This window comes from Callithrix jacchus, chromosome 13 (genome assembly GCF_049354715.1).
Source record: "Callithrix jacchus isolate 240 chromosome 13, calJac240_pri, whole genome shotgun sequence".
NCBI classification, from domain to species: domain Eukaryota; kingdom Metazoa; phylum Chordata; class Mammalia; order Primates; family Cebidae; genus Callithrix; species Callithrix jacchus.
The window spans coordinates 69,872,714-69,899,100 of record NC_133514.1 but is presented as its reverse complement, the minus strand read 5'-3'; the positions used below and the strand labels follow the sequence as shown (position 1 = coordinate 69,899,100).

The 26,387-nt window shown below is 44.7% G+C and overlaps 2 protein-coding genes and 1 pseudogene across 6 annotated transcripts in view; 1 reads left to right on the top strand and 2 right to left on the bottom strand.

Annotated features, from left to right (window-relative positions):
• LOC144579034 (uncharacterized) overlaps window positions 1-1,434 on the bottom strand; it is a 38,331-nt gene extending 36,897 nt beyond the window's left edge. For all 5 annotated transcript variants that reach the window (XR_013525822.1, XR_013525823.1, XR_013525824.1 and 2 more), the window contains exon 1: window positions 1,100-1,434. Coding sequence is in view for 2 of the 5 variants with exons in the window: in XM_078347927.1 (XP_078204053.1) it covers window positions 1,100-1,413 (314 nt within the window). In the remaining 3 variants the exon portion in view is untranslated. The remainder of the gene's footprint in view (window positions 1-1,099) is intronic.
• The window catches only part of KCTD1 (potassium channel tetramerization domain containing 1), a 214,797-nt gene that overhangs the window by 603 nt on the left and 187,807 nt on the right, over window positions 1-26,387 (top strand). The gene's annotated exons all lie outside the window — the stretch shown is intronic.
• Window positions 21,062-22,771, bottom strand: LOC118146859 (large ribosomal subunit protein eL43 pseudogene; annotated as a pseudogene).

The following is a 26,387-nucleotide window of genomic DNA, read 5'->3' as shown; positions in this document are numbered from 1 at the left end:
TCCCTTTCTTCCCCGGCACAGAGCTCTGCGCCCGCGAAGCGGCCCCGCCAAGAGCGCCCAGCGCCGCGGGTTCCCGGCCGCCGCCGCCGCCGGGGCGCCCCGAGCCAAGCGAACATCCCTGCGGGCCCCGCGGGGGGCGGTGGCGCCCGGGGCTGCGTGCCTGCCGGGGTAGGGAGCCCGCCGCCCCCTTCTCGCAGGCAGCTCGGCGGCGCCCCCGGACGCCCCGTGAAAGACGCCATTGTGACTGCCAAGCGGATTGGGGCCCGGGGCGGTTTTTTCTTCCCCTTTTGCCCGGGCCGGACCGCGCCGCTCCCCTTTGTGAGCCGCGGCCGGCGCCCGGCGCTGTTCGTCTCCGACCGGGCTGATCCAGATTCGCCGCCTCCTCCCACCCGGGAGCCTTTAAAGCCCCCTCCCACTCCCTCCCATCTCCAGCCCCCTTCCCTCTTTTGGATGCAAACGTTTCATTTATTTTTAAAAAGCTCTCATTCCTCTTCCTCCCCACCTCCTCCCCGGATAGAGGGCACGGCAAATGCTCTGGATTAGAAGTCTCCCTGGGAGGCGGGGACGGGGTGGGGGCGGCGCTGGGACCGCAGCAGGATGCGAGCGCTGCAGGTAATGGCTGTGGCTTTGCTGCGCTCGCCTCTTCTCCGCGAGGCCGGCAGCGCGGAGTCCGGAGGCCGCATCCTTCCCTCCCCTCCTGGCGGCCTAGGTTCCCTTAAAGGGACCGAGTTTCCCGGCCGCCTCTTGTCTCCGCCGTCTGAACCAGCGCTCGGGGCGCAGAGGTGGGCGGGAGGGATGCAGTTTGGATCCTTTCTGACCTCTTTCCTCCTCTGCTCCCCACAACTCCCGCCACCCCCCACCACTTTCGCCGCCCCCACCACCCACGCACTCCCACCGCCCCTCTTTATTGAAATGTGAAGTGTGCTTCCTCTCCTGCCCCCAAGAGGGACCTGGCTGGAAAACAGAGTCCGCGCCTCCCGGAAAAAGAACTGGGCGGGGTGGGAGGGGGGGCGTCACGGTGAATTCGCGTTTAAAGTGAGGTCGAGCCCCAAAACATCCAGGAAGAGGAAAGCAGACCTGTGGTGCAGGAATCCCTTACCTGCTCGCGCGCTCCGCACAGCCGCGCCGCCACCGCAACTTGCGAACTGTCGCGGGTAGACAGTGTCTGCCTTTGTGCTTTCGAACACTTGCACTGTCGTGGAAATGATTTTCTGGTATCAAAACGTTTTTCACAGTAACTGTGCTTCGGGGACCTGCTGGGCGGAAGCCAACTAAGTTAGCAAAGTTCCAAATGGGGCCGTTGGCTTTGTACGTGGAGAACGGCACGCGAGAACTGTCCGGGATCCCAGTGGCACTGGCTTCTTCGCTAAAAGGTGCACCGCAGTAGGCAGGAGTAATTTGGTACAAAAGCATTACCTCTTAGATCATAGAACTGGCCGATTTCAAGCAAATCCTTGACTATGCTGTGTGTGTGTGTGTGTGTGTGTGTGTGTGTGTGTGTGTGTGTATCCTGGGTGGTACTGGGAGACATAACAGTTTAACATATTCTTTAAGAAACGTTTGCCTTCTGTTTTCAATCAACTAAGCTGGCAGCTAGAGATACAAGTTTATTTGAGAATACCCTCTGGGTACCAAGCATGCTTGGATTGTTTTAGCAAATTAAAAATGAGCAAAATGCTTTTACCTTCTCAGCAGTAGACTCCTTAAGAGACCTCCTGTTTTGTGTGTATGTGTGCGTTTTTTTAAAGAAACATTTTCTGTGTGTATCTCAAATGTGTTTTTAATGTGGAAAAGGAGAAAATAAAGGATTTTAAAAGGCTGAGGCTGATGCCGGAGAATGATTCATTAAATCTGATTCTACATCAAGGAATTCACCTACATTTATGGGAATCTGTGGCAACTAATAGCCTACTTGGTGAATTTAAAATAGCAGTGGATCCATTTGTCTCCTGGATAATGGCAGTGTGCCGATTTATTCCTCGTGTTTGTATTTGTGTGGCATTGGGCTTACTATGAGGGGCTGATGTTCAGGAAAGTACACACTGACTGCAACAGTTGGACTCAGGAGTCCCGCTGCTGCCTGAATGGAAAGAATTGTGAGCGGTTGTTAGGATGACCGTAGGTTAAATGTTTACTAATTAGGTTGCAAAGGTGACCATGAAACTTTAAAACTTTGCATCGCTGAGAAAACTTCATTGGGTTAGGCTTATGTTTGTAAGAAGATCGTAACTAATGAGGCGCAAAAATGTCACACATTAGCCGGGAATAAATTTTGATATGAATTGAGTGTGCAATATATTTGGCAAAAATCTCCCACCACCGTATGCAAAATGACTGCAGTGATTTTGCTGTATTAAGTATGCCTGGAGCACAATATAAAGTTCTCCAGCACACACTAGAGGTCTCTCTTCTAGCTGTAAGATTTTTGTGTTTGTACTTTGCTGGGGCTTGCATAGTAGGGGTGCACAGTAATAGCTTGGTTCATACTTAAGTAATAATTATTTACTGGCCATTCAGCTTACTCTGATGTGAGATATTTATTTTGGGGGGTAGGCTTCAGTGATCGTTGTACAAATTATACCACTTAAGAACTAGGAAAGTAACTTCAGTAAGACTTCAACTAGATGATGATGAAAGCATACTATTCGATTTGTGTTGAATAATGCATTATGGACCTTTTGGCATCAAATTATTTATCCAAAGCAATTTGTTTTTAAATGTAAGAGTAATTAGTAACAGATGTATTTTTTCTGAGAACTTTCTTAAATTAAACCTCCATTTAGCTCTGTTTTAGGAGTAACAATTGCTTGCACAAATGCTTTCTTCCCTTAATGTCTGAATCAGAATGATAGTTTCCTACTTCTGATGTGATGCTTTTAGCTAAGAGCTTTTCCCATTTGCATTGCTTTTGAGTCGTTCAAATGATGTTGTGAACCATCAGTTCACCAACGCTTTTATTTTGTTGTTTATTAAACTGCATTTCTGAACCTTCTTTTGGATCGCAGTTTATAATTTCCCAAGCAAACAGAGCGTTTATTTGCTCCATCTTTAGAATGAACTATCTTGGGAATAAAAATGAAATTTTTGGATGCAAGCATGTATGCTTATTTTAATAGCTTATTCATGCAGAAGTGAGATACAACTCGCTCTGGCTTTTCATTCATAAAAACGTGCTAGATGTAAATAATGATGAGTTTGCTTGTTGATGAGTTTGCTTTGAGATAACTGCAGAAAACAAAACAGAGAGATTATCCTTTAAGAATACCAAGCCTGTGTTCATTAGGTCCATTCATTCATTGAACAAATATTTGTGCCTGCTTTGTAAAATCTACTATGTTAAATGCTGGAGACACAATGGTGAGAAAAAGCATTCAGAGCCTCCAATATCCTAGTGCTTATAGTCCAGACAGAGAGGCAGACATTCATTGAATAATTGAACAACCAACAGAGATGAGTGCTTTGAAGGAAAAGGAATACAGGTTCCCATAGCATTAACTTAAAGAGGAGCAAAATGGCCTGGACCAGGGTCAGAAGTGCCACAAACTGAGATCTAAAGGATGAAGGGGCCGGGGCAAGAGAGAGAGCACAGAGACTAAGTTCCAGGGAAAGAGAAGAAGGGACAGCATTTTACCAAGCCAAGAGAAGCTTAGCAAAGGGGGAGGAACTCAAGGCTTACCTGGCTGGAGTTGAGAGACGTAGAAGGCGCTGATGGGAGACCAGACTGACTGCAGGGCAGGCACCTGGTCTTCACCCTACAAGCAATGTGATGGAGAGGATTGGGAGAGGAGGAGCAGTGACATAATCAGATTGGTGTTTGGATAACTCTGCTAACACTCTGAGAAGTGGTTAGACGGACCCAGGTGGATGCAGCATAGCCCTTGGAGGGCTATTACAGTCATCCAGTCAAGAGAAGATCTAGCTGGGGTTAGGGTAGGGGAAACACTGATGGAAGGGGTTTGAGATCTCTTTAGAGGGGAAAGTTTACAGAATCTGATAAAGCATTGGCCATAGGTGAACAAGAAGAAAGAAATGTCAAGTGGACCCCAAGGTTTCAGGCATGTTAATTGAATAGACATGGGAATTCTGAATCCCAGGTGGATTTTGTATCTTTCACTTTATTTCTAACAGCCAGATTAAGCAGCAGTGAGAAGGCTCATTCACATCCCATGTAACTACATTCACAAAGGAAACCAAAGCATCTAGTCATTGTTTTATCCCACCATTTGTTCAACAGTTGGGTCTGGAGTGCCTACAGTGTATCAGGCACGCATCTGCCTGCTCTTTTTATCCTGTTATCCAAAATGACTTTTCCTTTATGAAGTACCGTGTGGTTCCATTTATTCAAGTTTGACTAAGTTGGAATTCTTCATTAAAGTAGGCCTGTGTTGAGACCTCTGAAACAAACCTGTGCTTTTATAGTGCAAATTAATTGTGTTAAAATATTATCAACCTGTCAAATGATTATAAAATCAATGGTTGGACACTTTTAAAAAGTCCGTTTACATACAAATAACTGACACAATGATGCAAATTACTCAACTGAAAACACTTAGAATATCACTCTCTCCGTAGGGGTTTGATGTACAAATGCAATTCCATAAGTTACTATTCTCGGTGATTCTCATGTGGATGGCCCTGAGGGCAAACTCCAGTTGGAAAAACAAGCGTCATTTTGGCCTATTCCTTTTTCTCTATAAAAATGGGAATGATGCCATCTTTCAAACCTACCTTATAGGATTGTTAAGAGGAAAAATAAGAGTGTGTCAAACTGAAGTAGAAATAAGTAGTATCAAGCAACCCCAAGGGCGCTTTCTCTGGAGGAGCCGCCCCAAGTCTGGCCCCTGCTGCCTCAGTCCCTCGGTCCACATCAGTCCCACCTTATCCCAGCTGCCTCTGAAACCCCAGGCACTGGTAACATCCATGGCTAAGATTTAGGGAAAAAGTAGCAGAGGTGACATCGAATACCTACCTCCCTGAGCGCTCCGAAGAAGACTGTGAGGCGAGTAGTATGCTGCGTCCATCTTATTATACAGTCGCCCTAGGTAACATGCCTGAAACCTCGGTGTCCACTTGGCATTTCTCTTTTCTTGTTCACCTATAGCCAACCCAAACTTTTATTAGGTTCTGTAAACTTTACTACCTTCTTTTTTTTTTTTTTTTTTTTTTTTTGAGATGAAGTCTTGATCTGTCCCCCAGGCGGGAGTGCAGTGGCATGATCTCGGCTCACTGCAACCTCTGCCTCCCAGGTTCAAGCAATTCTCATGTCTCCGCCTCCTGAGTAGCTGGGATTACAAGCACCTGCCACCATGCCTGGCTAATTTTTCTAAGCAGAGTCAGGGTTTCACCATGTTGACCAGGCTGGTCTCAAACACCTGACCTCAAGTGATCTGCCCGCCTCAGCCTTCCAAAGTGCTGGGATTACAGGTGGGAGCCACGAGGCCCAGCCAACTTTCCCTTCTAAGTAGATCTCAGACTCTTCCAACAGTGTTTCCCCTACCCTAACCCCAGCTGTATCTCCTCTTGCCTGGAGGATTAGAAAAGTTATGTGCCTTGTTTAAAGTCAAAGACTAGGCTACTGGCAGAGCAGGGATTCTAACTCAGCTGGCTGACTAAAACCCTGCCATTAGCCCCTGTTAGCCATTCTGCCATCTCATCTACACCCATAGTCCTTTCTGTCCAGAACATACTATTTAAGAGGGCTTGCTTGTTCTGGCACCAGCTTCCATTCCTCCTCTCCTCCCTTCGCCCTCACCTCTGTATCCCCTACCATAGCAGCATCTGACTGTTAAGCCAAGAGAGAAAGAAAAAACCAAAAACAGTGTGAGATTGTTGTGAGAAATTGTTGTGATCAGAACATGTGAATTGGTCTCTACCTCTTGCTGAGCAAATCGTTTACTCACAAGTACTCTGTCAAAATAGGGATTTGTTTTCTATCCAATGAGAACTGACAACAATTTAGCCCCTGCTGCCAACACCAATGCTGCTATTAAGAAGAAGAGTTATGAACTGAAGAGAATGTTAACTAGATAGATTTCGAATGCTGGCTAGAGAAAGGGATATTCTTCCTGATAAATCTTTCCAAAGCATCTAGGGCTATCATCACTTACGGGGTTTTTTTTGTAGCATTTTCACTTTGCCGGAAACTTGGAGCTAATAGAACAGAAAATGTGTGTAAACAAAAGACCCAGACTTACTATGTATCTGGGTGGCAGTGGGGAGTGGGGGTAGAAAAAGCTACATTGGTCCATGGTACTGATCCTCCCATCCACTCTCAGTACCCCGTATGCAAATCCCACTTCATCTCTGGAGTCTGTGCTATATTTTCTTGATTAAATTACTTACTCTCTCTAAGCTTCAGTCTTTTGAACTATTAATGAAATAATAATATAAGATCATTGTAAAGGAGATAATAATAGTCCTAGGGTGGTTCAGAGAATAAAATGAGATGTAACAGGACATATATGCCTAGAACAAAATAAGCACTCAGAAAATATCCATATATTATTCAGAGTAGAGACTGTGTTTATTCACCTTTGCTTTCTCAGTTCCTTAATACGATGCCTGACATACAGATAAGTGCTCAATAAATAACTGTTGGATACATGAACACAGAATTTCAGAGAACACAAGAATAAAGCCAGATGTTGATTTCACTTCCCTGTAAGTCCTTTTTGCCATTGACAAGAGGACCCAAGTTCTGCCAGATGCCCTTGCCTGCTGGTTATGGGCTTTTTCTAAACAATTAGCTGGATCATTTGGGAACAGATCAAATTTGATCTGGGGAAGTATTGATGCTAAGTAAGACGTTGCCTCAAAGATAGTCCTGTTTTGCCTTCTGATTACTCACATGGAGGTCTTCCTGTGCACAGTTGTCATGGGATTTCTGAAATCTGCAGACACTTATGCCATGAAATGATGCAAATACACAACTAGGTTCTGAACCCCCACAAGGGGAATCACTGAATTTGCCTATTAACACTGCAAAGAAACACGGGACCCGGTCTGATACCCATTCCATCCAGCAGATGGCAGTGACACACATTCGCAAATAAACTTGGCATGGCCTCTGGTCTTGCTGTTAGTTTCTCACCATTGCCTCTTCTGGAAAAAGAAAACCCAGCCAGCTTTTAAAAGCTGCCTTTTGGGAGGCCGAGGCGGGCGGAGCACGAGGTTAGCAGATCGAGACCATCCTGGCCAACATGGTGAAACCCTGTCTGTACTAAAATACAAAAAATTAGCAAGGCATGGTGGCGCGCGCCTGTAATCACAGCTGCTCGGGAGGCTGAGGCAGGAGAATCGCTTGGACCCGGGAGGCGGAGGTTGCAGTGAGCCGGGATCGCGCCATTGCACTCCAGCTTGGCAACAGAGCGAAACTCGGTCAAAAAAATTAAAAACAAAACAAAACTGCCTTTGTTCCTTCACCGAAATAACCGAGGCTCAACGGGGACAGCTGGAAGGATGAACAACTCCTAGCCGCCTGTTTCTTCCTGGGCTGTGGGGCAGAGAGGAGGGAGAAAGCAGACCTTGTTATCTGGTGCAATCCACATACTGCCAGTTTTCCAGAGATACGACCCATAAGAGGCCTGCTTTCCTGTGCATTTAATCAAATCAATAGAAGAAAGTGCTGTCAGCCGCCCGGGTCTACCATGCTACCAGGCTCTGGGTTGAGAGCACTTGCTGCCGAAACTAGTCAGATATACTAGTAAAGATAATGCCCAGTCTTAGGTAGTCATGGGCTGCCAGGGAATGGAACAGTGTCGTGTGCTCCTGAAGACCCATGTGAAGCCCTTTTATGTGGGCTTGTGCAATGACTTGGTCTTCTGAGGGTTAGAAATAGAGACCCACTGTTAATTGTGTGACCGCCAAGCCTTGGTTTCCTTATCTATACAATGTGAGTGAGGAAAACCACCTTAGGGGGTTGTTGTAAGAATTAAGTGTGTAACACCAATACAGTGCTTCTAAGTGCCGGAGTGTTTCTCAAGGGCTTTGCAAGATATTACTCATGGAATCCTCATCCATCACCTAAGAGGGTGATATTACTGGCATTCCCATGTTTTAGATGAGGAGATGGAGGTGCAGAGAAATAAAATAACTTGCCCAGGGTCACATATGGTGAGTGGCGGAGCCAGGAGTTGAACTGTGTATTCAAGCTTCCAGTCTTTGCTCTTAGTCTCTAGATGTGGCTGCCTCTTACTAATACTGATTAGTAATTACTAATAGCTAATAATTAAGCACTTTCCATATGCTAGGAACTTTACATATTTTAACTCCTCTCATATTTTCAGGTTCTCTATAAAGGTGGGAAGGATGACCTTCCTCATCTTAACAAATGAGGAAGAAATATTTACTCTGTGCCCACTCAGGAACATAATAAACACAATAAAGTAATTCCAAAGAGGTGTAATTACTTCTGCTCTAATTTACACGTGGATACAGGGATACAAATTAACGACAAGACTGCAATCTATTTAAGTGCTAAAGGGTGGGTCCCTCTGTAACTCCCTCTGTAATTGACTTAGCAATAAGAGAAATCAGCAGTTGGAGTATATGGGGCTTATGCTCCCATTGTACATGACAAGGTATGTGAACAATTTTTTTAATTGTCTTGCTCTTTAAAATTTTAATCAGGGGACCTTGGATGTTCATAGCCTCACAGCCATTTCCAGAAATGGTGAATGGCCTGCAGAGACTCGCTTTGGTTCCACTCCTGTTTAGCGCTGCTTCCCCTGCTGGGTCACCATCATCATTTGATGAAGAGGTAAGAAGATTTAGATGATTTAAAGCCTGGCACAGTGGCTCACACCTGTAACCTCTTCACTTTGGGAGGCCGAGGCAGGCGGATCACTTGAGGTTGGGAGTTTGAGACCAGTCTGGTCAACATGGCGAAACCCTGTCTCTACTAAAAATACAAAAAAAATTATCCAAGCATGGTGGCACAGACCTGTAATCCCAGCTGCTTGGGAGGCTGAGGTAGGAGAATCACTTGAACCTGGGAGGCAGAGGTTGTAGTCAGCCGATATTACACCACCACACTCCAATATGGGCAACAGAACGAGACTCTTGTCTCAAAAAAAAAAAAAAAAAAAACTAGGTGATTTGGTAAATGTCCATCACCTGAGGGCCTGCTCCGATGAGTTCCGGGGAACGTACAATGGTCAAAGAAATTCACCTGCATTATGAACTTCCTCAGTCTCTCCCTGATCAGAAATGCCATTCTAAGTCTGGGATGGAAGGCAGGTTTTAGGATCTAGAATAACTTTGGACCCTACCTTATGAGTCTGCACAAATGAGGTTTGGTAGAAAAAACAACTCTCAAAACAAGGCCAAAATTTCAGAATTCAGCCTTTTTTTTTGAGACAGAGTCTCACTCTATCACCCCTGCTGGAGTGCAGTGGCACAATCTTGGCTCACTGCAACCTCCGCCGCCTAGGTTCAAATGATTCTGCTGCCTCAGCCTCCCAAGTAGCTGGGATTACAGGTGCCTGCCATCGCACCCGGCTAATTTTTGTATTTTTATTAGAGACAGGGTTTCACCATTTTGGCCAGGCTGGTCTTAACTCCTGACCTCCTGATCCACCTGCCTTGGCCTCCCAAAGTGCTGGGATTACAGGCGTGAGCCACCATGCCTGGCCAAATTCAGCCTTTATTAGTGGCTGAGAATATTTTAGTTCAAACATTCAAAATATCTGAAATGTGAATCATTCAAAGGTCGCGTAAGTCACTCTATCTCTATAAGAATTGCAGGTGGTTTTCTGTAGCAAAAACAGCTTTTGATCTAGGCCTGCTCCCGTCTAGCTCGTTCCCCCTTAGTAGAAAGAGCCACAGGATTTCAAGACCAGTGGAGTCACAGAGACCTGACCAATCATGTATATTGCTGCAAGGTGAGTCAGGGTAGAGTAAGTGAAACACAATGGAAATTCTGCATACTTCCACCTTAAGAAATTTCTTTTTTTTTTTTTCTTCCTATTAAGCCTTTGTGTTTATGCAAATCTTTGCATATGCTATTCTTTCCCTTCTGATGTTTTTATGTCTAAATGCATTAGAAACATTTCTAGCTGAAGTTCAAATCATTTAAAAAGCTCAATATTTTAGCTATGCATAGTTGTTCAAGGGGTCTTCTTTCTTTTTCCCTCTTACAAAAACTCTGAGTCAAAATGCATTTTAGATTTTAGGCTAAGATTCAGATTTTACTTTTGAAAACATACACCCAGATTCCTTTTAGAGTCATACTTTTTTTTCATTGTACAGTTGAAGTGTTCATATAGCTGAGTTATTTTTGACAGCTCTTCTGCAAACTATAAATGTCTGGTAAGAACATCTCCAAATTATTCTGCTAAGGCGCATGACAGATACATTTTTTAACACCTGAAAATTATATCTTCTGATAAGTTTGGTAATTCAAGAGCTGATGATATCGTTTACATATGATCTATCTTCTCTCTTTGCTTTTTACTCTTTGCTCTCTTTGTCTACTTTTTGGCCTCATAATTACTTTTTTGGTACTTCTGGCAAAGGATGGAGAAAAGAAGAGAAAGGAAATACATTTCAAATTCATTTCTCTTTCTTTCTCCCTCCTGCTCCCGCTAACAACTTGACAAAGTAGATTTGAAAGGAGTCAGCTCTTGATCCATGCTAGCAGAGGGATGTAACAGCATGAATAATCCAAAAGAATAGCCAATCCAGTATCATTTTTGTTAATATGTTGATGTGATATATTAATTAGGCTAGTATTAAATATTGCAATCTTAGTTTGCACATTACTATTGGACTCATATTTTTCTTCATTTCACTTCTGCAGTCTTACTATATGGCTTCAGCATTAATATGAAAGACTTATCCAGCCCCTTACCAAGTAGTCTCTTCCATTATGAATATGAATCAGCCTTCCCAAAGTATTTTCTAGATCAGTGGTTCTTGAACTTTAATACACATCAGAATTGTCTGCAGAGCTTGTTAAAACACAGATTTCTGGCTCCACTCCCAGAGTTTCCAATTAGGTAGTTCTAGGATGAGGCCTGAGAATTTGCATTTCTAGCAGGTTCTCAAAGGATGCTGATACCCCTGTCCCAGGGACTGCACTTTGAAAACCCCTGTTCTAGGGGAATAGTAGACCGTAGAGATGATCCTAGAGGGAAATTTTGAAAAGGATTCACACAGCTAGGCACAGCAGCTCATGCCTGTAAACCCAGCACTTTGGGAGGCCAAGGTGGAAGGTTCAGTTAAGGTCAGGAGTTTGAGACCAGCCTGGGTACCATATCAAGACCTCATTTCTACAATAATGACAATAACAATAACGCGGCATGATGGTATGTGCTTGTAATCCCAGCTACTCTGGAGGCTGAGCCAGGAGGATTATTTGAGTCCAGGAGTTTGAGGCAGTGAGTTATAATTGCACCATTGCACTCCAGCCTAGGTGACAGAGTGCAAATCTGTCTCAAAGAGGAAAAAAAAGGATTTATGTGCCTGTAATCCTAGCTACTCAGGAGGCTGAGGCAGGATGATCACTTGAGCCCAGGACTCTGAGGCTGCTGTGAGCTATGATCACACAACTGCACTTTATTTTTTTGAGATGGGGTCTCACTCTAGGCAATAGTGAGACCCTATGTCTGAAAAATAAAAAAAAAAAAGGATTCATTAGTCAAATAAGTCTGGGAAACATGATACCCTCTTTTGAGGCCTTGTTAAATATTTTGAAGATTTGTAGAAGTCTTGCAAAACGGGGAATCCATTTTCTAACTTGCATTTTCTGAAGTTATTTGACCACAGAGCCCTTTATTCTGTCAGTACCATTTAACTCTCAGAATTACTATTCTTGGAACACACACATTAGGGAAGGCTGCCCTATTTTGCAGTGCCTTGATGGGCTGAACTTCAGTACTCTCACTTCTGCTTCATGTGGGCAACCCACTGCCACAGACACAGGTTGGCCATTTGCATCACTCGGCATCTCTGCAGCTCAGCAATCTTTCACTCCTGGCATTCTGTTGACCAGAGTATATTATTCTTCAACTTCTCACTAAGCCTGCTTTTCAACCTTGAGGCCATTTGCAGTCCCTTCTCTGCTACCTCTCTCTCTCTCTCTCTCTCTCTCTCTCTCTCTCTTTTTTTAATTCTTTTGAGACAGTCTTACTCTGTTGCCAGGCTGGAGTGCAATGGTGCAATCTCAGCTCACTGCAACCTCCACCTCCTGGGTTCAAGTGATTCTCCTGCCTCAGCCTACGCAGCATCTGGGATTACAGGCATCTACCACCACATCCAGCTAATTTTTGTATTTTTAGTAGAGAGGGGCCTTCACCATTTGGCCAGGCTGGTCTGGAACTTCGGACCTCAGGTGATCTGCTCACCTCAGCTTCCTGAAGTGCCAGGATTAAAGTGTGAGCCACTACACCTGGCCCCTGCTTCCTCTTTACTCACCCCACTGCCTGTCTTCCTTGTCACCCCTCCCTCCTTACTCAGCTTGGGTTCAGTGGATGCCTGTTTCCATAGCATGCTTACTACCCTTCTTAATTCTTTTTTTTTTTTTGAGGTGAGAGTTTCATTCTTGTTGCCCAGGCTGGAGTGCAGTGGCGCAATCCAGCACCTCCCAGGTTCAAGTGATTCTCCTGCCTCAGCCTCCTGAGTAGTTGGGATTACAGGCATGCGCCACCATGCCTGGCTAATTTTATAATTTTTAGTAGAGACAGGGTTTCTCCATGTTGGTCAGGCATGATCCACCACACCTGGCCATCATCCTTAATTCTTTCATCACCTAGACCTCTCTGTCCTTTCTGTCTTGCCAACAGTCGGTCCTAGATAACCTTCCTTCTTCCTCACTTTTGATCCTAGGGTCCTGAGTGGCACTGGTGGATTGTCACATAATTCTTCCTGCTGCCATTACAGCATCCATCCATTCATCCAGTATTTGCATGACTTCGTCTATGTTAGGCACTACCTTAGGCCTTAGAAATACAGGCATAAACAAGGCAAAAAATCCAAGATCTCACAGAGTATACTTTCTAGGCGGAGTGGGGATGAGAACCAAATTAGATAGGATTAAGTGCTATGCAAAAAAATTAAAGCAGGTGTGACCTCCATAAAGAGGTGACATGTAAGCTGATCTCTGGGTGACACTCACATTAGCTCACCTTAGTGGGTCCCTTGATGTGGCCTGGCAGTGCCCAGCTGACTTCTTATTTCATCCCTCACGAGGCTGTTCTAGATCTCTTTACTCTTCCCAAATTCCAAACTCATCCCCACTTATCAGATAATTTTGCTTCCTGATGTAGTGAGAGGACCACTCCCTCTACTCCTGACACCAAGTCTCCACCACGGCTTCACGAATCCTCTTTCTTTCTTGTTGTCCCTCCTAGTGTCTTGTCTTTCCCCTCTCCATTGGCCCCTTCCTATAGCCTACAACCATGTGTCGAACAACCCAAATTTTATATGCTGAAGCCCTACCCCCACGGTGGCTGTATTTAGAGATAGGGTCTTTGGAGACATAATTAAAAGTAATTAAGAGTTTGTAAGGGTAGGGCCCTGATTCAATACTACTAGTGTTCCTATAAGAAGAGACACCAGATAGCTCAGCCTCTCTCTGCTGTCACACAAAGAAGAGGCTGTGTGAGCACACAGCAAGAAGGTGGCTGTCTGCAAGCCAGGAAGAGAGCCCCTCCAGAATCTGTATCTCCGGCTCCTTGATCTTGGACATCTCAGCCTCAGGAACCGTGAGAAATAAATTTCTGCTGTTAAAGCCACCCAGTCTGTGCTATTTTGTTATGGCAGCCTGAACTCACTAACACACCATCCTTCAACCCAAGACAGAACCTCCCTGCCTCCTGCTTCCATTTCCCTTGCCCCCCTGCTCATGCCGGCACACGCCCCTCCCACCCACCGCCATCTGGCTTCTCACACCTTCCTCCTTCCTCCCCTCCCCGCAGGTTGTACTTTTCAAATTACATTTCCTTCTAGTGTGTTCATTTAGTGCATTCTTATGCCTTTTCAAAATGGGACAGCATTACAAAACATAGGATGGAACATGTTCTAAAAGGTTTTATTTTTAACTTCTCTTGGGATCGCAACCTCTGCAGTCTTTCAGTGTTTCACACTACTTAACTGACCTCAAACGCCAAATGTAATCTCTGCCTGTCACTGAATCCAACATATTTCTGTGAAGTTCCCTTTTTTACTTCCTTAACTGTTTTTTTGAATGACTTAGGGAAATAGGGATTAGTTAATGCTTTGGTTTGTATTTTTCAACATCAACACTGTCAGCTTCCTGCCGCTTTCCTACTGAATGGTAATAGTCCTAAGCAGGACTGAAAATCCGAATTGAGAAGCTGGTTTATTCTTTCTCAGGAAATTTTTCCCTCCTAAACATTTGTGTTTTCTTTTTAATTAATTAATTAGAATCCCATCAACCATTGCCAACTTAGTGGAATATGATCACAGGACATGCCCAAGAGGCACCGATTGCTGGGAGAGGACAAGGGTCATGGCTTCCCCAAGTTGACATCTTACATCCAGAGCCGTGGTCACTCTCCCTGAGGAGAGATGATGAGACATAGTGATGAGTTAGGATTAGGACATTCACTTCCACTGCTGTGGATTCCCTCCAAAGCTCCTGCATCGATTACAAAGAGTTCCTGGGTCTACTCTGTCACTTCTCCACAAAGAAAGCCAAAAAACCTACCCTGCATTGCAGTGACTTAAGCCCAATATTCCACAGGACGTGGGAAAGTGTCAGGCAAGGAAGGAGGGAATAAATAGAGCAACATCTATAGAGCACTTTGCATAGTGCCCAGCATGTGGTAAGTGATCAGAAAATGGTGGTCATTGTCATCAATGCCATTGTCAGTATAATTATTACTGGTCCTCATCATATAGATATACATATACACACATATGCACACATATGCATGTGTCCATGAGTGAGGATTCCTTTTGGCTCTAAATGGAACCTATCAGCCTTGAAGGAACTCAAAGTGAAATGGTGAGCTGATCTGATACCTGCCATTAGAGTTTCCTAGAAGGCTGGTTGAAATGGTACTTTAGGCACTGATTTTGTCCCTAGAAAAGGGGCATGGAGCAGGCTCTGCCCACCTAATCCCATCAGATCGATGAATACCTACAAAGAGTTAAACAGCCAGGCAAATATGGCATGCCGGGAGGACTGCGCCAGGGGTTTTGGATGGGGGTTGTCATAGCTTGGGGACAAGATGGGGTGGGAGGCTTACTGTGATAGAGACCAGTGGGGAAATGAAAAAAGGAAACTGAACAGAAGGTGAAACTTCACTCTCGGGCTGCCTGTGAAGAGTAGCAAAATGCTAGCCCAACAGGGAAGAATATGCCATGGGAAGCATTCACAAAGCTGTGACTGAGCTAAAAAGGGCAGAGGAGCTTCTGGTGAGTAGAGAAAGAATATTTTTAAAATTCCAAACTATACAAGTAAAATATTACACTCTGCTGTGGGTTACAAGCAACCAATTAATCAGCACCATGTGTCCAGGCACTGTGGGGCTGTAAGGAAGGCAAAGGCGCTGCCCCCAGGTGCTTGGAATCTTGGGAGAAACATGACAGTAGGGTGGGGAATTTGAACAGAGTGCGAGGCCCAGCAGCCAGTGGGTTGGGAAGGTTTCCTGGAGGAGGTGACGGTAAATACAGGCCTTAGATACGCACGCAGCAAACCAGGCTGGGACAGTGAGATGAACTGCAGGTAAAAACAATTTTAAAAGGCGAGTAAGAAATCAGTCTGGCAGAAACAGGAGCTTAGGGAGGAAAACTGAAAAGGTAGCCCCCTTTCCTGTTCCCATCCACCCTGCTTCTGGGATCTTGGCCACTCTCTCAGCTCTCGATCCCACAGTACCATCCAGCTCTACCGTCCTTGTCCTCTCTGTGTCCCCAAGCTTCCTCCGCAGATGCCTCCTCTTTCTATTTTGACCACTCTTCCCAGGGAACCTCATGTTCCTTGACTTTAGAACAAATCAGTGCAGCTGACTCCATTCTGTTTTTCTCTCTGCCTGTGTTTACCTGCCCAGTGCACACCCCCGCCTCACAGACAGCATACTCTCAGAAGGTCCCAAAGTAACCTTGTCACCTTCCTGCTCTCCTGAACATTTCCCCCTCCTATAAGTGCTCAGGTGGTCAGTACAGAATCCCCATGATTTTCCTGACTCCTTGCTTTGCCTCAATCCATCCTGGACACACAGACACATGTGTGTGCAGGTGCATCATGGTGCATGTGCATTTGCTCACACACAGGCTCATCAAGGTCATTCCTACCCCCTGAGGGTCTCTTGCATCCATGCCCCCCATCCCCTCTCACTCTCATTCCTATTTGTTTGTTTTTCAGAGACAGGGTCTCGCTCTGTCACCCAGGCTGGAATGCAGTGGCACCATCATGGCTCACTGCAGCCCGGATCTCCTAGGTTCAGCTCCCAGGAACCTCAGCTCCCCGACCACCTGCCCCACCAGTAGCTGGGACTATAGGTGGCATCATGTATAGATAATTTTAAAATTTTTTGTAGGGATGATGTCTCACTATATTTTCCAGACTGGTCTTGAACGGCTGGGCTCAAGCAATCCTCTCACCTCAGCCTCCCTAAGTGCAGATTACAGGCATGAGCTACTGCGCTCAGCCACACTCTCATTCTCTACACTCACTCATCTACCCTCTCTCCTCTGGACCACTGGACTTTATCCTTTACACCTTTCTTCTCTGGACCCCTGCTGTGGCCACCATGCTTGTCCCTCCTACCTCCTCTCTGCAAACCACTCCCCACCAACACAAGCTCCTTCCTCCTCTTACCAAAATTCTCTTTTGACAACCCAGTTCAGAATATCAAGATGCCAAATCCTAACTTAAACAAAACTGTTCGTCTACTCATGCACGTGTGTATTGATTCTATGCTGTGTGACTCCCCAGCAGCAGTGTGGCCCAGGGATTCAGAATACAGGTGCTGGAGCTGATCGCCTGGGCCTGGAGTCCTACGCTGCTGCTTCCAACTATGTGACCCAGCCTTTGAGTGTTTCCTCATCTGTAAATGGGAATCAGCATTTTACCTATAGCACAGCGGTGTTGTGAGGATTAAACAAAGCAAGCCCTTGTAACAGAGCCTGACGCATAATTAGCACCCATTACACAGCAGCTATGATGGGGGGAGAGATAATAAGAATACAGTAATGTTATCGATCACGTTTATCATTATTCTATTGTTATACAATAACGTTTAACTCTGGGCTGTAGGATATTTATTTTCAATTTTTTTTTCTATATTTTTCCAATTCTCTGTAATAACCATGAAATCCTTTTACAACCATTAAACTGATCTTTTCTTTGGAAATTGCATGATGTTACATCCTTGCTTAAACATGTTCAATAACCTCCCAGTGACTACAAGATAGGAACCAAAGCCCTGGGCCCAGCCTAGGGAGCCCTGCATCTGCTGGCCTCTGGCGACTCTTCCCACTGCCCCAGTTGCATTCCAGGCTCCACCTTCTCCAGGCCTCTTGGCTTCCAGATGCTGAGTCCTGCATCATCTTCTCTTTTCATTGTGTCCTTACTTCCCAGGGATTCTCAGCTCTTCTGACTTCACTATGGCCCAACGAGACCTCTGTTCACACTAGGAACTCCTGGACTCAAACATTCCTCCATGGTTCAGATCCCAGCTTTTCTTGGGGGAGGTGTTTCTCCCATGGGGACTCTGGAGCAACATGCGTTGCTCACCAAGACCAAGAGCTCCCTAAGTCTGCAGGCAGGGTCACAGTCCCGTGGGCATCTCTAAACACCTGTAGCATCCTCAGAGGTTTGAATAGAGGTAGAGGATGGAGAGGCAAAGAAGGCAGGGGTGCTATTGCATGCAGGGTTCTAAAAACAAGACTCAGCAAGAGGGAATGTTACAAGATTTTTTTGAGGACAACAAGATAAAAGCAACATTTTAGGAACAGATATGGGCAATAATATTATGCAAAATGAATAACGTGCAGAGGTCAAAAAGTCAGTAAAGGCCAGGCATGGTGGCTCATGCCTGTAATCCCAGTCCCGTAGGAGGCCAAGGTGAGCAGATCACAAGGTTAAGAGATCAAGAGTATCCTGGCCAACATGGCGAAACCCCATCTCTACTGAAGACACAAAAATAAGCTGAGCGTGGTGGCACATGCCTGTAGCCCCAGCTACTCAGGAGGCTGAGGCAGGAGAATCACTTGAACCCAGGAGGTGGAGGTTTCAGTGAGCCAAGATCACACCAATGCACTCTGGCCTGGTGACAGAGCGAGACTCCATCTTAAAACAAAAACAGAAAGTCAGTAAAGAGGCAGTTGGCTGTAGTTGAATCAATAGGGGCGAGGTCTTGTTCTCAGGTGGACTGGCCGCTGAAGACAGCACCAAGAGCTCCCAGGGCTCCTGTTCCTGGCCACATACCCATTGCTGCCTTGCTAAGCACACTTCCCCATACACCCCCAATGACTCCCACCAGCCTGTTTGACCAATACTCATGTCATAGCCACCTAACGTGAGGCACAGTCACACAGCTAACTGTGAAGCAATAGAGACGTGATTCAAACCTGATACAACTGACCCCAAAATGAGGGCTGCTAACTAAACCTCCTCCACTGCGGCTGCTGCTGCATCTGAACAGCCAGCAGATCTCTCGGCCTTCAGAACAGAAATGCTGAGGTTAAAAAATGAATTGTAAGCTGTGTTCAGGCCTGGAATAGTCTTGCAGTTGTATTTTAAGACTTTTTTTTTTAACTACTGGAAAAACTTGGGTGAGAGATAAATAAAATATTAAAGGAGGCAAAGAAGACATTCAAGTGTCTTCTAGGAAGTTCTGAAGGTTATGAATAGAATGAACTTGGACTGATTTGACACTGAACTGCGGAGTGTGGGAGTTTCTGGATAAATGAAAAACGCTCTGTTACCTAACAAGCTGCAGTGCTTTTGAACTTCATTACCTGCAGGTATGATACAGGCTGAAAATGTAAAGTGCGTGCAAAAGACCCAGATATACTGATAGATGATTAATTTGCAACTGATTTTTTAAAAAATAAACTATATATGGGAGAGATTTCCTTATGTTTTTGAAGTGATGCCCAGGAGAGCCAGCCTATGAATTCAGACTGTCCTTGCTAAGATGGTCTAACGTTACAAAAATGATAATAGCCACAAGGTGCCAGCACTCTGCTGACACCCTCTTACTCAGTTCTCACAAAAATCCTTTGAGGAAAGCATTATCATCTCCACTCTTCAGATAAGGAAAGTGAGGCATGGAGGGCTTATATAACTTTCTCAGGGCTGCACAGCTAAGAAACAGACAAAGCTGAGATTCCAGCCGGAGTCAGTGGACCCCAAAGCCCAGGCTCTTCCCATTATAGACACTGCCTCTAGGGTGGGCCGACCGCTGGACTCACACAGACCATGCCTTCTAATACTTTTGTGCTCTGGAATCTTCTGTAACAACAAGAAACAGGCCTCATCCCACTGAAGTGACAGGGCTACCTTTCTCCACTGAAAGGACGCCAGGCTTCTTAGTCATGGCCCGACTTCCCTCTGTCTCCAGCTCTTGAAATCGGCAGAGGGGAGGGTGACCACACTAGGTGGGCTGACCCCATAATAGAAGCCTTAACACATTGCACATTTCTGCCCACACACCCAGCGCCTCCTCCTAGCAGCTCACATCAGCACCACCCCCAGCAATCTGGATAGTCCTCCTGCCATTTGACAGAACATTCTTCGTTGTTCAGTCTCTGGGGTTCCCATAAAGCCAGAGTTTACACTTTGGAGTGTTCCTTTGTCGTGTGGCAAATCTGGACTGGGGTTCAGAAGGAGCATGGGAGGTGCCTAATCAGAAGCAATCCAGAGGCCATAGAGTCAGGAGGAGGAAGGGGGGTAAGAGCAAAACATGGGAGACGCGTGGAGAGTTCCAAGTACCACGCAGGAAAAAAAAAATTTAAACATTTTGAAAACTAGGCACAGCCTTGGTAGCATCAGCGGTAGATGGAGCACAGACGAGGGGTCTGAAGCTCTCCGAGGTGCTCTGGAGTGAGCCAGGCGTGGCGGGAACTGCGGCAGGTGAAAGCACTGGGAATCCCTGCTTCACCGCTTCTCAGCTGTGGAATTCCAGGGGGGTTGCTTAACCTCTGGGAACCTCAGTTTCCTCTTCTGTATAATGAGAATAATAATATCCTACAAAGTGAAATAGTTCCAGCAACTGCTGGCTAGGTTGGAATGGGGTCCAGCTGTTGGATGTCCAAGCCCCAGGCAAATAACTTTCGTGGGAGCCCATCTGTATGAACAGTTTGGGTTTCTCTAAAGCAGGGCAGGACCGTTCTGGCAGCTCAAGCCACTTGCCAGGCTGACCTCCTGGAGGAGGTGTCCAGACACAGGGCCATGGGTGATCACGTGGGTGTGAAGTCCTAAGAGCATCCAGAGACCCCATGCTCAGGTATTGGCTGGTGCAAAAGTAATTGCAACTTTTGCCATTGAAGGTAATAACAAGAACCGTGATTACTTTTTCAGCAATTTAATAGAAATTCAGAGAGCGCTCTGAGTGGGAGAAATGAAAGTATCAGTCAGGACTCAGAACACCTTGGTGTGATGGCATTGCCAGCTCTGGCCAGTCTCAGGCAGCAGGGAGGGATCCAGGAAATTCCAGGAAGTTTCTCCAATGTGAGGAGCCCTGAGAGGCACAGGGAACCAGCTTGCTCAGGTCAAAGGACAATGCTAGCTGAGATGTTCTTATGGGAACATAACTGTCACTCACATAAATGAAAACAATCATCAGATAGGGTCCCTCCATGACCTTGTAGGAATAACCCAGCAAGCAGAACACCATGAAACAGAGAGATGGGCACTCTGCAACCGCAAACATAAACTCCCCCCTCTTCTGACTAACCTGACTACTGCTTCTCTCTTCACAGCAGTCCTAGCCCACTTTAATCTTCCACCCTCCTGGACAAATGATCAAGACATTCCCAATCGTCAAATCCTTGCTCTTGGATTGCACTCAGTCTAAAACTGTCCACTCATTCCTTAACCCCTCTTCAGACTCTCCCAGCCCAAGCCCATAAGCCCCTCCCACGCCCTCCCGCAAGTGTGTGCCCTCACTTACTGCAGCAAGCTGAATTAATCTACCCTGGCGTGACTAGAAGTGTGTTCTTGGTGGTCTTTGGCTGGAGGGCTTCCTCATAAAAGAACCTATGTCCAGGGCTCTTTGTTGTTGTTACATAAATTAACCCATTTATTATAGGCCAATGATGTCTTAAAGAGTAGAGGGGCCTCTACTGGTCTTTCGGTTCCTTTAGTCTTCTAATGGTGGACTTGATCATGACTGCTGAGGTGGGATTCTATGTCCAGCCTCCACCAGCTACTGTCTTCATGCAGGAACCACAGTGCCAGATCCCCACTGCTCGTCTCTTCATCTTGGTTTTGCCACAGAAGGAGCAAGTGTGTTTGGCATGCTGGCTGATTTCAGTTTTCTTCACCATTTTCCACAGGGAGGCCCCATAGTGGGTCCCGTATTTACTGACGATCCCGACTTTCTTAGTACCTTTGGCCATGTCGCCGCGAACTAGATCCGAGCCCAGAGAACTTCCAGGGCTCTTTTAAGGATTGTGCACACTTCCTGGCGTGGAGAGGGCTGTCATTATTTGGGGGCATTTCACAGTCCTTCTGATCCATTCATTCACCAGGCGTCTAGCCTGGCTCCTCGGTCCTGAAAGCCCTGTGGCTTGTGGACTAGTAATCTCAGCATCACCTGGGGCTTGTTAGACATGCAGACCCTTGCGCCCCACCCTGGACTGACTGGCGCGTTTTTAACAAGATCCCCGGGGGATTTAAGTTGCAGTTAAGTTAAAGAAGCACTGCGCTAGCTTAAGAGATCCGTTCTTGCACCACATGCTCGGACCGGCGGAGAGGGGGGCATGATGAGGGAAGGTTCCTGTGGCTGCCATTCAAACACACATTAGGTTCCAGGCGATTTTCCAGCCATGGGTGTGGGCACGCCAGGCGTGCAGGAGCACGACCAGGTCTGGGGATTCAACTTGCTTATCCATTCATGAGCAACTCCAGTAGCAAGAATATGCCTGTTGCACTAGCAATTTTGTATTTGTATCGTCTTAGTTTCTCACCCTAATCCTGCGGGCGCAGTGAGCAGGGAAACTCTTATCGTTTCCACTTTATGGAAGGGAAATCTGAGCCTTTGAGATACACAGGTTTTGCTTAGTGTCACTTGCTGGTCAAATGATGGCGACAAGCAGGTCCACCACAACATTTAAGGGACATGAAAAAACTCAGAAACTGATATAAATAATATTTTAATGAAATATTTTTTGAAATAAAAATTAATGCAAAAGAGCTATAATTAGAAACAGATCAAAAGTTAATAAAGACAAGATTCCAAGGCAGCTGGGATTAGATTGAAAATGTTGATATTTTTGTTCAATGTGGATGTTTTCAACATTAATTTTATTGTTTTTTAAATGCCGTTTCTTTTGCTTTCTGAGTCTCTTGGCACTCCCTTAAATGTTGCCTCATTCCTTTCTGCTACAGCCTCAGAGGGTGTTCAGCAAATACCCAGAGTTGTGTGTGATTTGTGGAGTTAGACTGCCCGGATTCAGATCCATGCTTGCCATTTCCTAGCTGTGTTCATTTGGGCAAGTCAATTCAGTTTTACTGCTTTAGTTTCTTCTCTGTGAAATAGAGAGGGCTGAAGTTCAATTCGGTAAAGATAAAGAAGGACCAAGATGATGTAGTCCAATTACAGAGCTCTGAAGTTCTAGTTGAATCCAAATTTAAAATATCTACAAGATTGACAGCATTTACTTGAGTAATCCTCTATAAATATAAATTTTAATTATATAAATGTGCACATGTAATCATATCATACATACTGTTGTTTTTAGCTCAGTCTTTTAGCTCAATGCCCCTTTCTTCCTCTTTTCCTTCCCTCCCCTCCACGTGTAGCCGATGCTAACATGCCTGATAGGTGTCTTCCATATTTTCCTTTGTATTTCTATAATGAGGTACAGACCACAGCACACACACGCACGTACATATGTACACATTTTGATACGGAGGTTGCGATCACTGTTTCACAAAATAGATTATATCATAAATGCTTTTCTGCGCTCACTTATGAACCATATCATATAGAAATCCCTCCAAGCCAACTGGTGTAGCTCTATTCTTTTCCTCTTCATTGGCAGTATGCTAGTCTAGGGGTGCACTACCATGATTCATTTTCCCATTGTGTGCTAATGAGGATCATTTTCTGCCACTTTTTTGCCACCCTGAATAATGAGATATTTAAACATACCGATGCATATATTCCAATATTGTAGATTAGTTTTCCCTGTTCCGGAATTCGATATAAATGGAATCATAGAGTCTGGAATCTTTTATATGTGGATTATTATGTCAGCATGTTTTTGAGATTGACCACGCTGTTGAGTGTAGCATAGTTCTTTCCTTTTGATTGCTGAGTGGCCTGCTGTATGCATATATCACAGTTTGCTTATTCTTCTGAGTAGGTATATTTCAAATTTTGATAGATACTGCTACGTTACTTTCCCAAAATGCTGTACAATTTACATTTCAACTTTGTAATATATGTTTTAGTTGTCTTTAATTTTGGCAGGCCTGATAGGCATGATATGATGTCTCATTAGTGCTTTAATTTGCATTTCCCTAACGACGGTACATTCAAGCATCTTTTTGTACATTTGTTGACTCTCTGCTTTTGGGCTTCTATAAATTGCCTTTTCTTATCCCTTCATCATTTTTCTGTTGAGTTGCCAAATTATAAAATCTGTTTCTATATAAGTACATTCTTTTTTTTTTTATTGCATTTTAGGTTTTGGGGTACATGTGCAGAACGTGCAAGACAGTTGCATAGGTACACACATGGCAGTGTGTTTTGCTTCCTTTCTCCCCTTCACCCACATTTGTCATTTTTCCCCAGGCTATCCCTCCCCATCTCCCTCCCCCCGCTGGCCCTCCCCTTTTCCCCCCCCCCGATAGACCCCAGTGTTTAGTACTCCCCTCCCTGTGTCCATGTGTTCTCATTTTTCATCACCCTCCTATGAGTGAGAATATGCGGTATTTCATTTTCTGTTCTTGTGTCAGTTTGCTGAGAATGATGTTCTCCAGATTCATCCATGTCCCTACAAACAACACGAACTCATCATTTCTGATTGCTGCATAATATTCCATGGTGTATATGTGCCACATTTTCCCAATCCAGTCTATCATCGATGGGCATTTGGGTTGGTTCCAGGTCTTTGCTATTGTAAACAGTGCTGCAATGAACATTCATGTGCATGTGTTCTTATAGTAGAACGATTTATAGTCCTTTTGATATATACCCAGTAATGGGATTGCTGGGTCAAATGGAATTTCTATTTCTAAGGCCTTGAGGAATTGCCACACTGTCTTCCACAATGGTTGAACTAATTTACACTCCCACCAACAGTGTAAAAGTGTTCCTTTTTCTCCACATTCTCTCCAGCATCTGTTGTCTCCAGATTTTTTAATGATTGCCATTCTAACTGGCGTGAGATGGTATCTCAATGTGGTTTTGATTTGCATCTCTCTAATGACCAGTGATGATGAGCATTTTTTCATATGATTGTTGGCCTCATATATGTCTTCTTTTGTAAAGTGTCTGTTCATATCCTTTGCCCATTTTTGAATGAGCTTGTTTGTTTCTTTCCTGTAAATCTGTTTGAGTTCTTTGTAAATTCTGGATATCAGCCCTTTGTCAGATGGGTAAACTGCAAAAATTTTTTCCCATTCTGTTGGTTGCCGATTCACTGTAGTGACTGTTTCTTTTGCCGTGCAGAAGCTGTGGAGTTTGATTAGGTCCCATTTGTCTATTTTGGCTTTTGTTGCCAATGCTTTTGGTGTTTTGTTCATGAAGTCCTTGCCTACTCCTATGTCCTGGATGGTTTTGCCTAGATTTCCTTCTAGGGTTTTTATTGTGCCAGGTCTTATGTTTAAGTCTTTAATCCATCTGGAGTTAATTTTAGTGTAAGGTGTCAGGAAGGGGTCCAGTTTCTGCTTTCTGCACATGGCTAGCCAGTTTTCCCAACACCATTTATTAAACAGGGAATCCTTCCCCTATTGCTTGTTTTTGCTAGGTTTATCAAAGATTGTATGGTTGTAGATATGTTGTGTTGCCTCCAATGCCTCTGTTCTGTTTCATTGGTCTATATCTCTGTTTTGGTACCAGTACCATGCTGTTTTGATTACTGTAGCCTTGTAGTATAGTTTGAAATCTCATAGTGTGATGCCCCCCGCTGTGTTCTTTTTGCTTAGAATTGACTTGGCTATGCGGGCTCTCTTTTGGTTCCATATGAAGTTCATGGTGGTTTTTTCCAGTTCTGTGAAGTAAGTCAATGGTAGCTTGATGGGGATAGCGTTGATTCTGTAAATTACTTTGGGCAGTATAGCCATTTTCACGATATTAATTCTTCCTAACCATGAACATGGAATGTTTCTCCATCTGTTTGTGTCCTCTCTGATTTCGTTGAGCAGTGTTTTGTAGTTTTCCTTGAAGAGATCCCTTATGTTCCTTGTGAGATGTATTCCTAGGTATTTTATTCTTTTTGTAGCAATTGTGAATGGCAGTTTGTTCTTGATTTGGCTCTCTTTAAGTCTGTTATTGGTGTAGAGGAATGCTTGTGATTTTTCCACATTGATTTTATATCCTGAGACTTTGCTGAAGTTGCTTATCAGTTTCAGGAGTTTTTGGGCTGAGGCAATGGGGTCTTCTAGGTATACTATCATGTCGTCTGCAAATAGAGACAATTTGGCTTCCACCTTTCCTATTTGAATACCCTTTATTTCTTTTTCTTGCCTGATTGCTCTGGCTAGAACTTCCAGTACTATATTGAATAGGAGTGGTGAAAGAAGGCATCCTTGTCTAGTGCTGGATTTCAAAGGGAATGCTTCCAGTTTTTGCCCATTCAGTATGATATTGGCTGTTAGTTTGTCGTAAATAGCTTTTGTTACTTTGAGATACGTTCCATCGATACCGAGTTTATTGAGGGTTTTTAGCATAAAGGGCTGTTGAATTTTGTTGAATGCCTTCTCTGCATCAATTGAGATGATCATGTGGTTTTTGTTTTTGGTTCTGTTTATGTGGTGAATTACGTTTATAGACTTGCATATGTTGAACCAGCCTTGCATACTCGGGATGAATCCTACTTGATCATGATGGATAAGTTTTTTGATTTGCTGTTGCAATCGGCTTGCCAATATTTTATTGAAGATTTTTGCATCTATGTTCATCATGGATATTGGCCTGAAGTTTTCTTTTCTTGTTGGGTCTCTGCCGGGTTTTGGTATCAGGATGATGTTGGTCTCAAAAAATGATTTGGGAAGGATTCCCTCTTTTTGGATTATTTGGAATAGT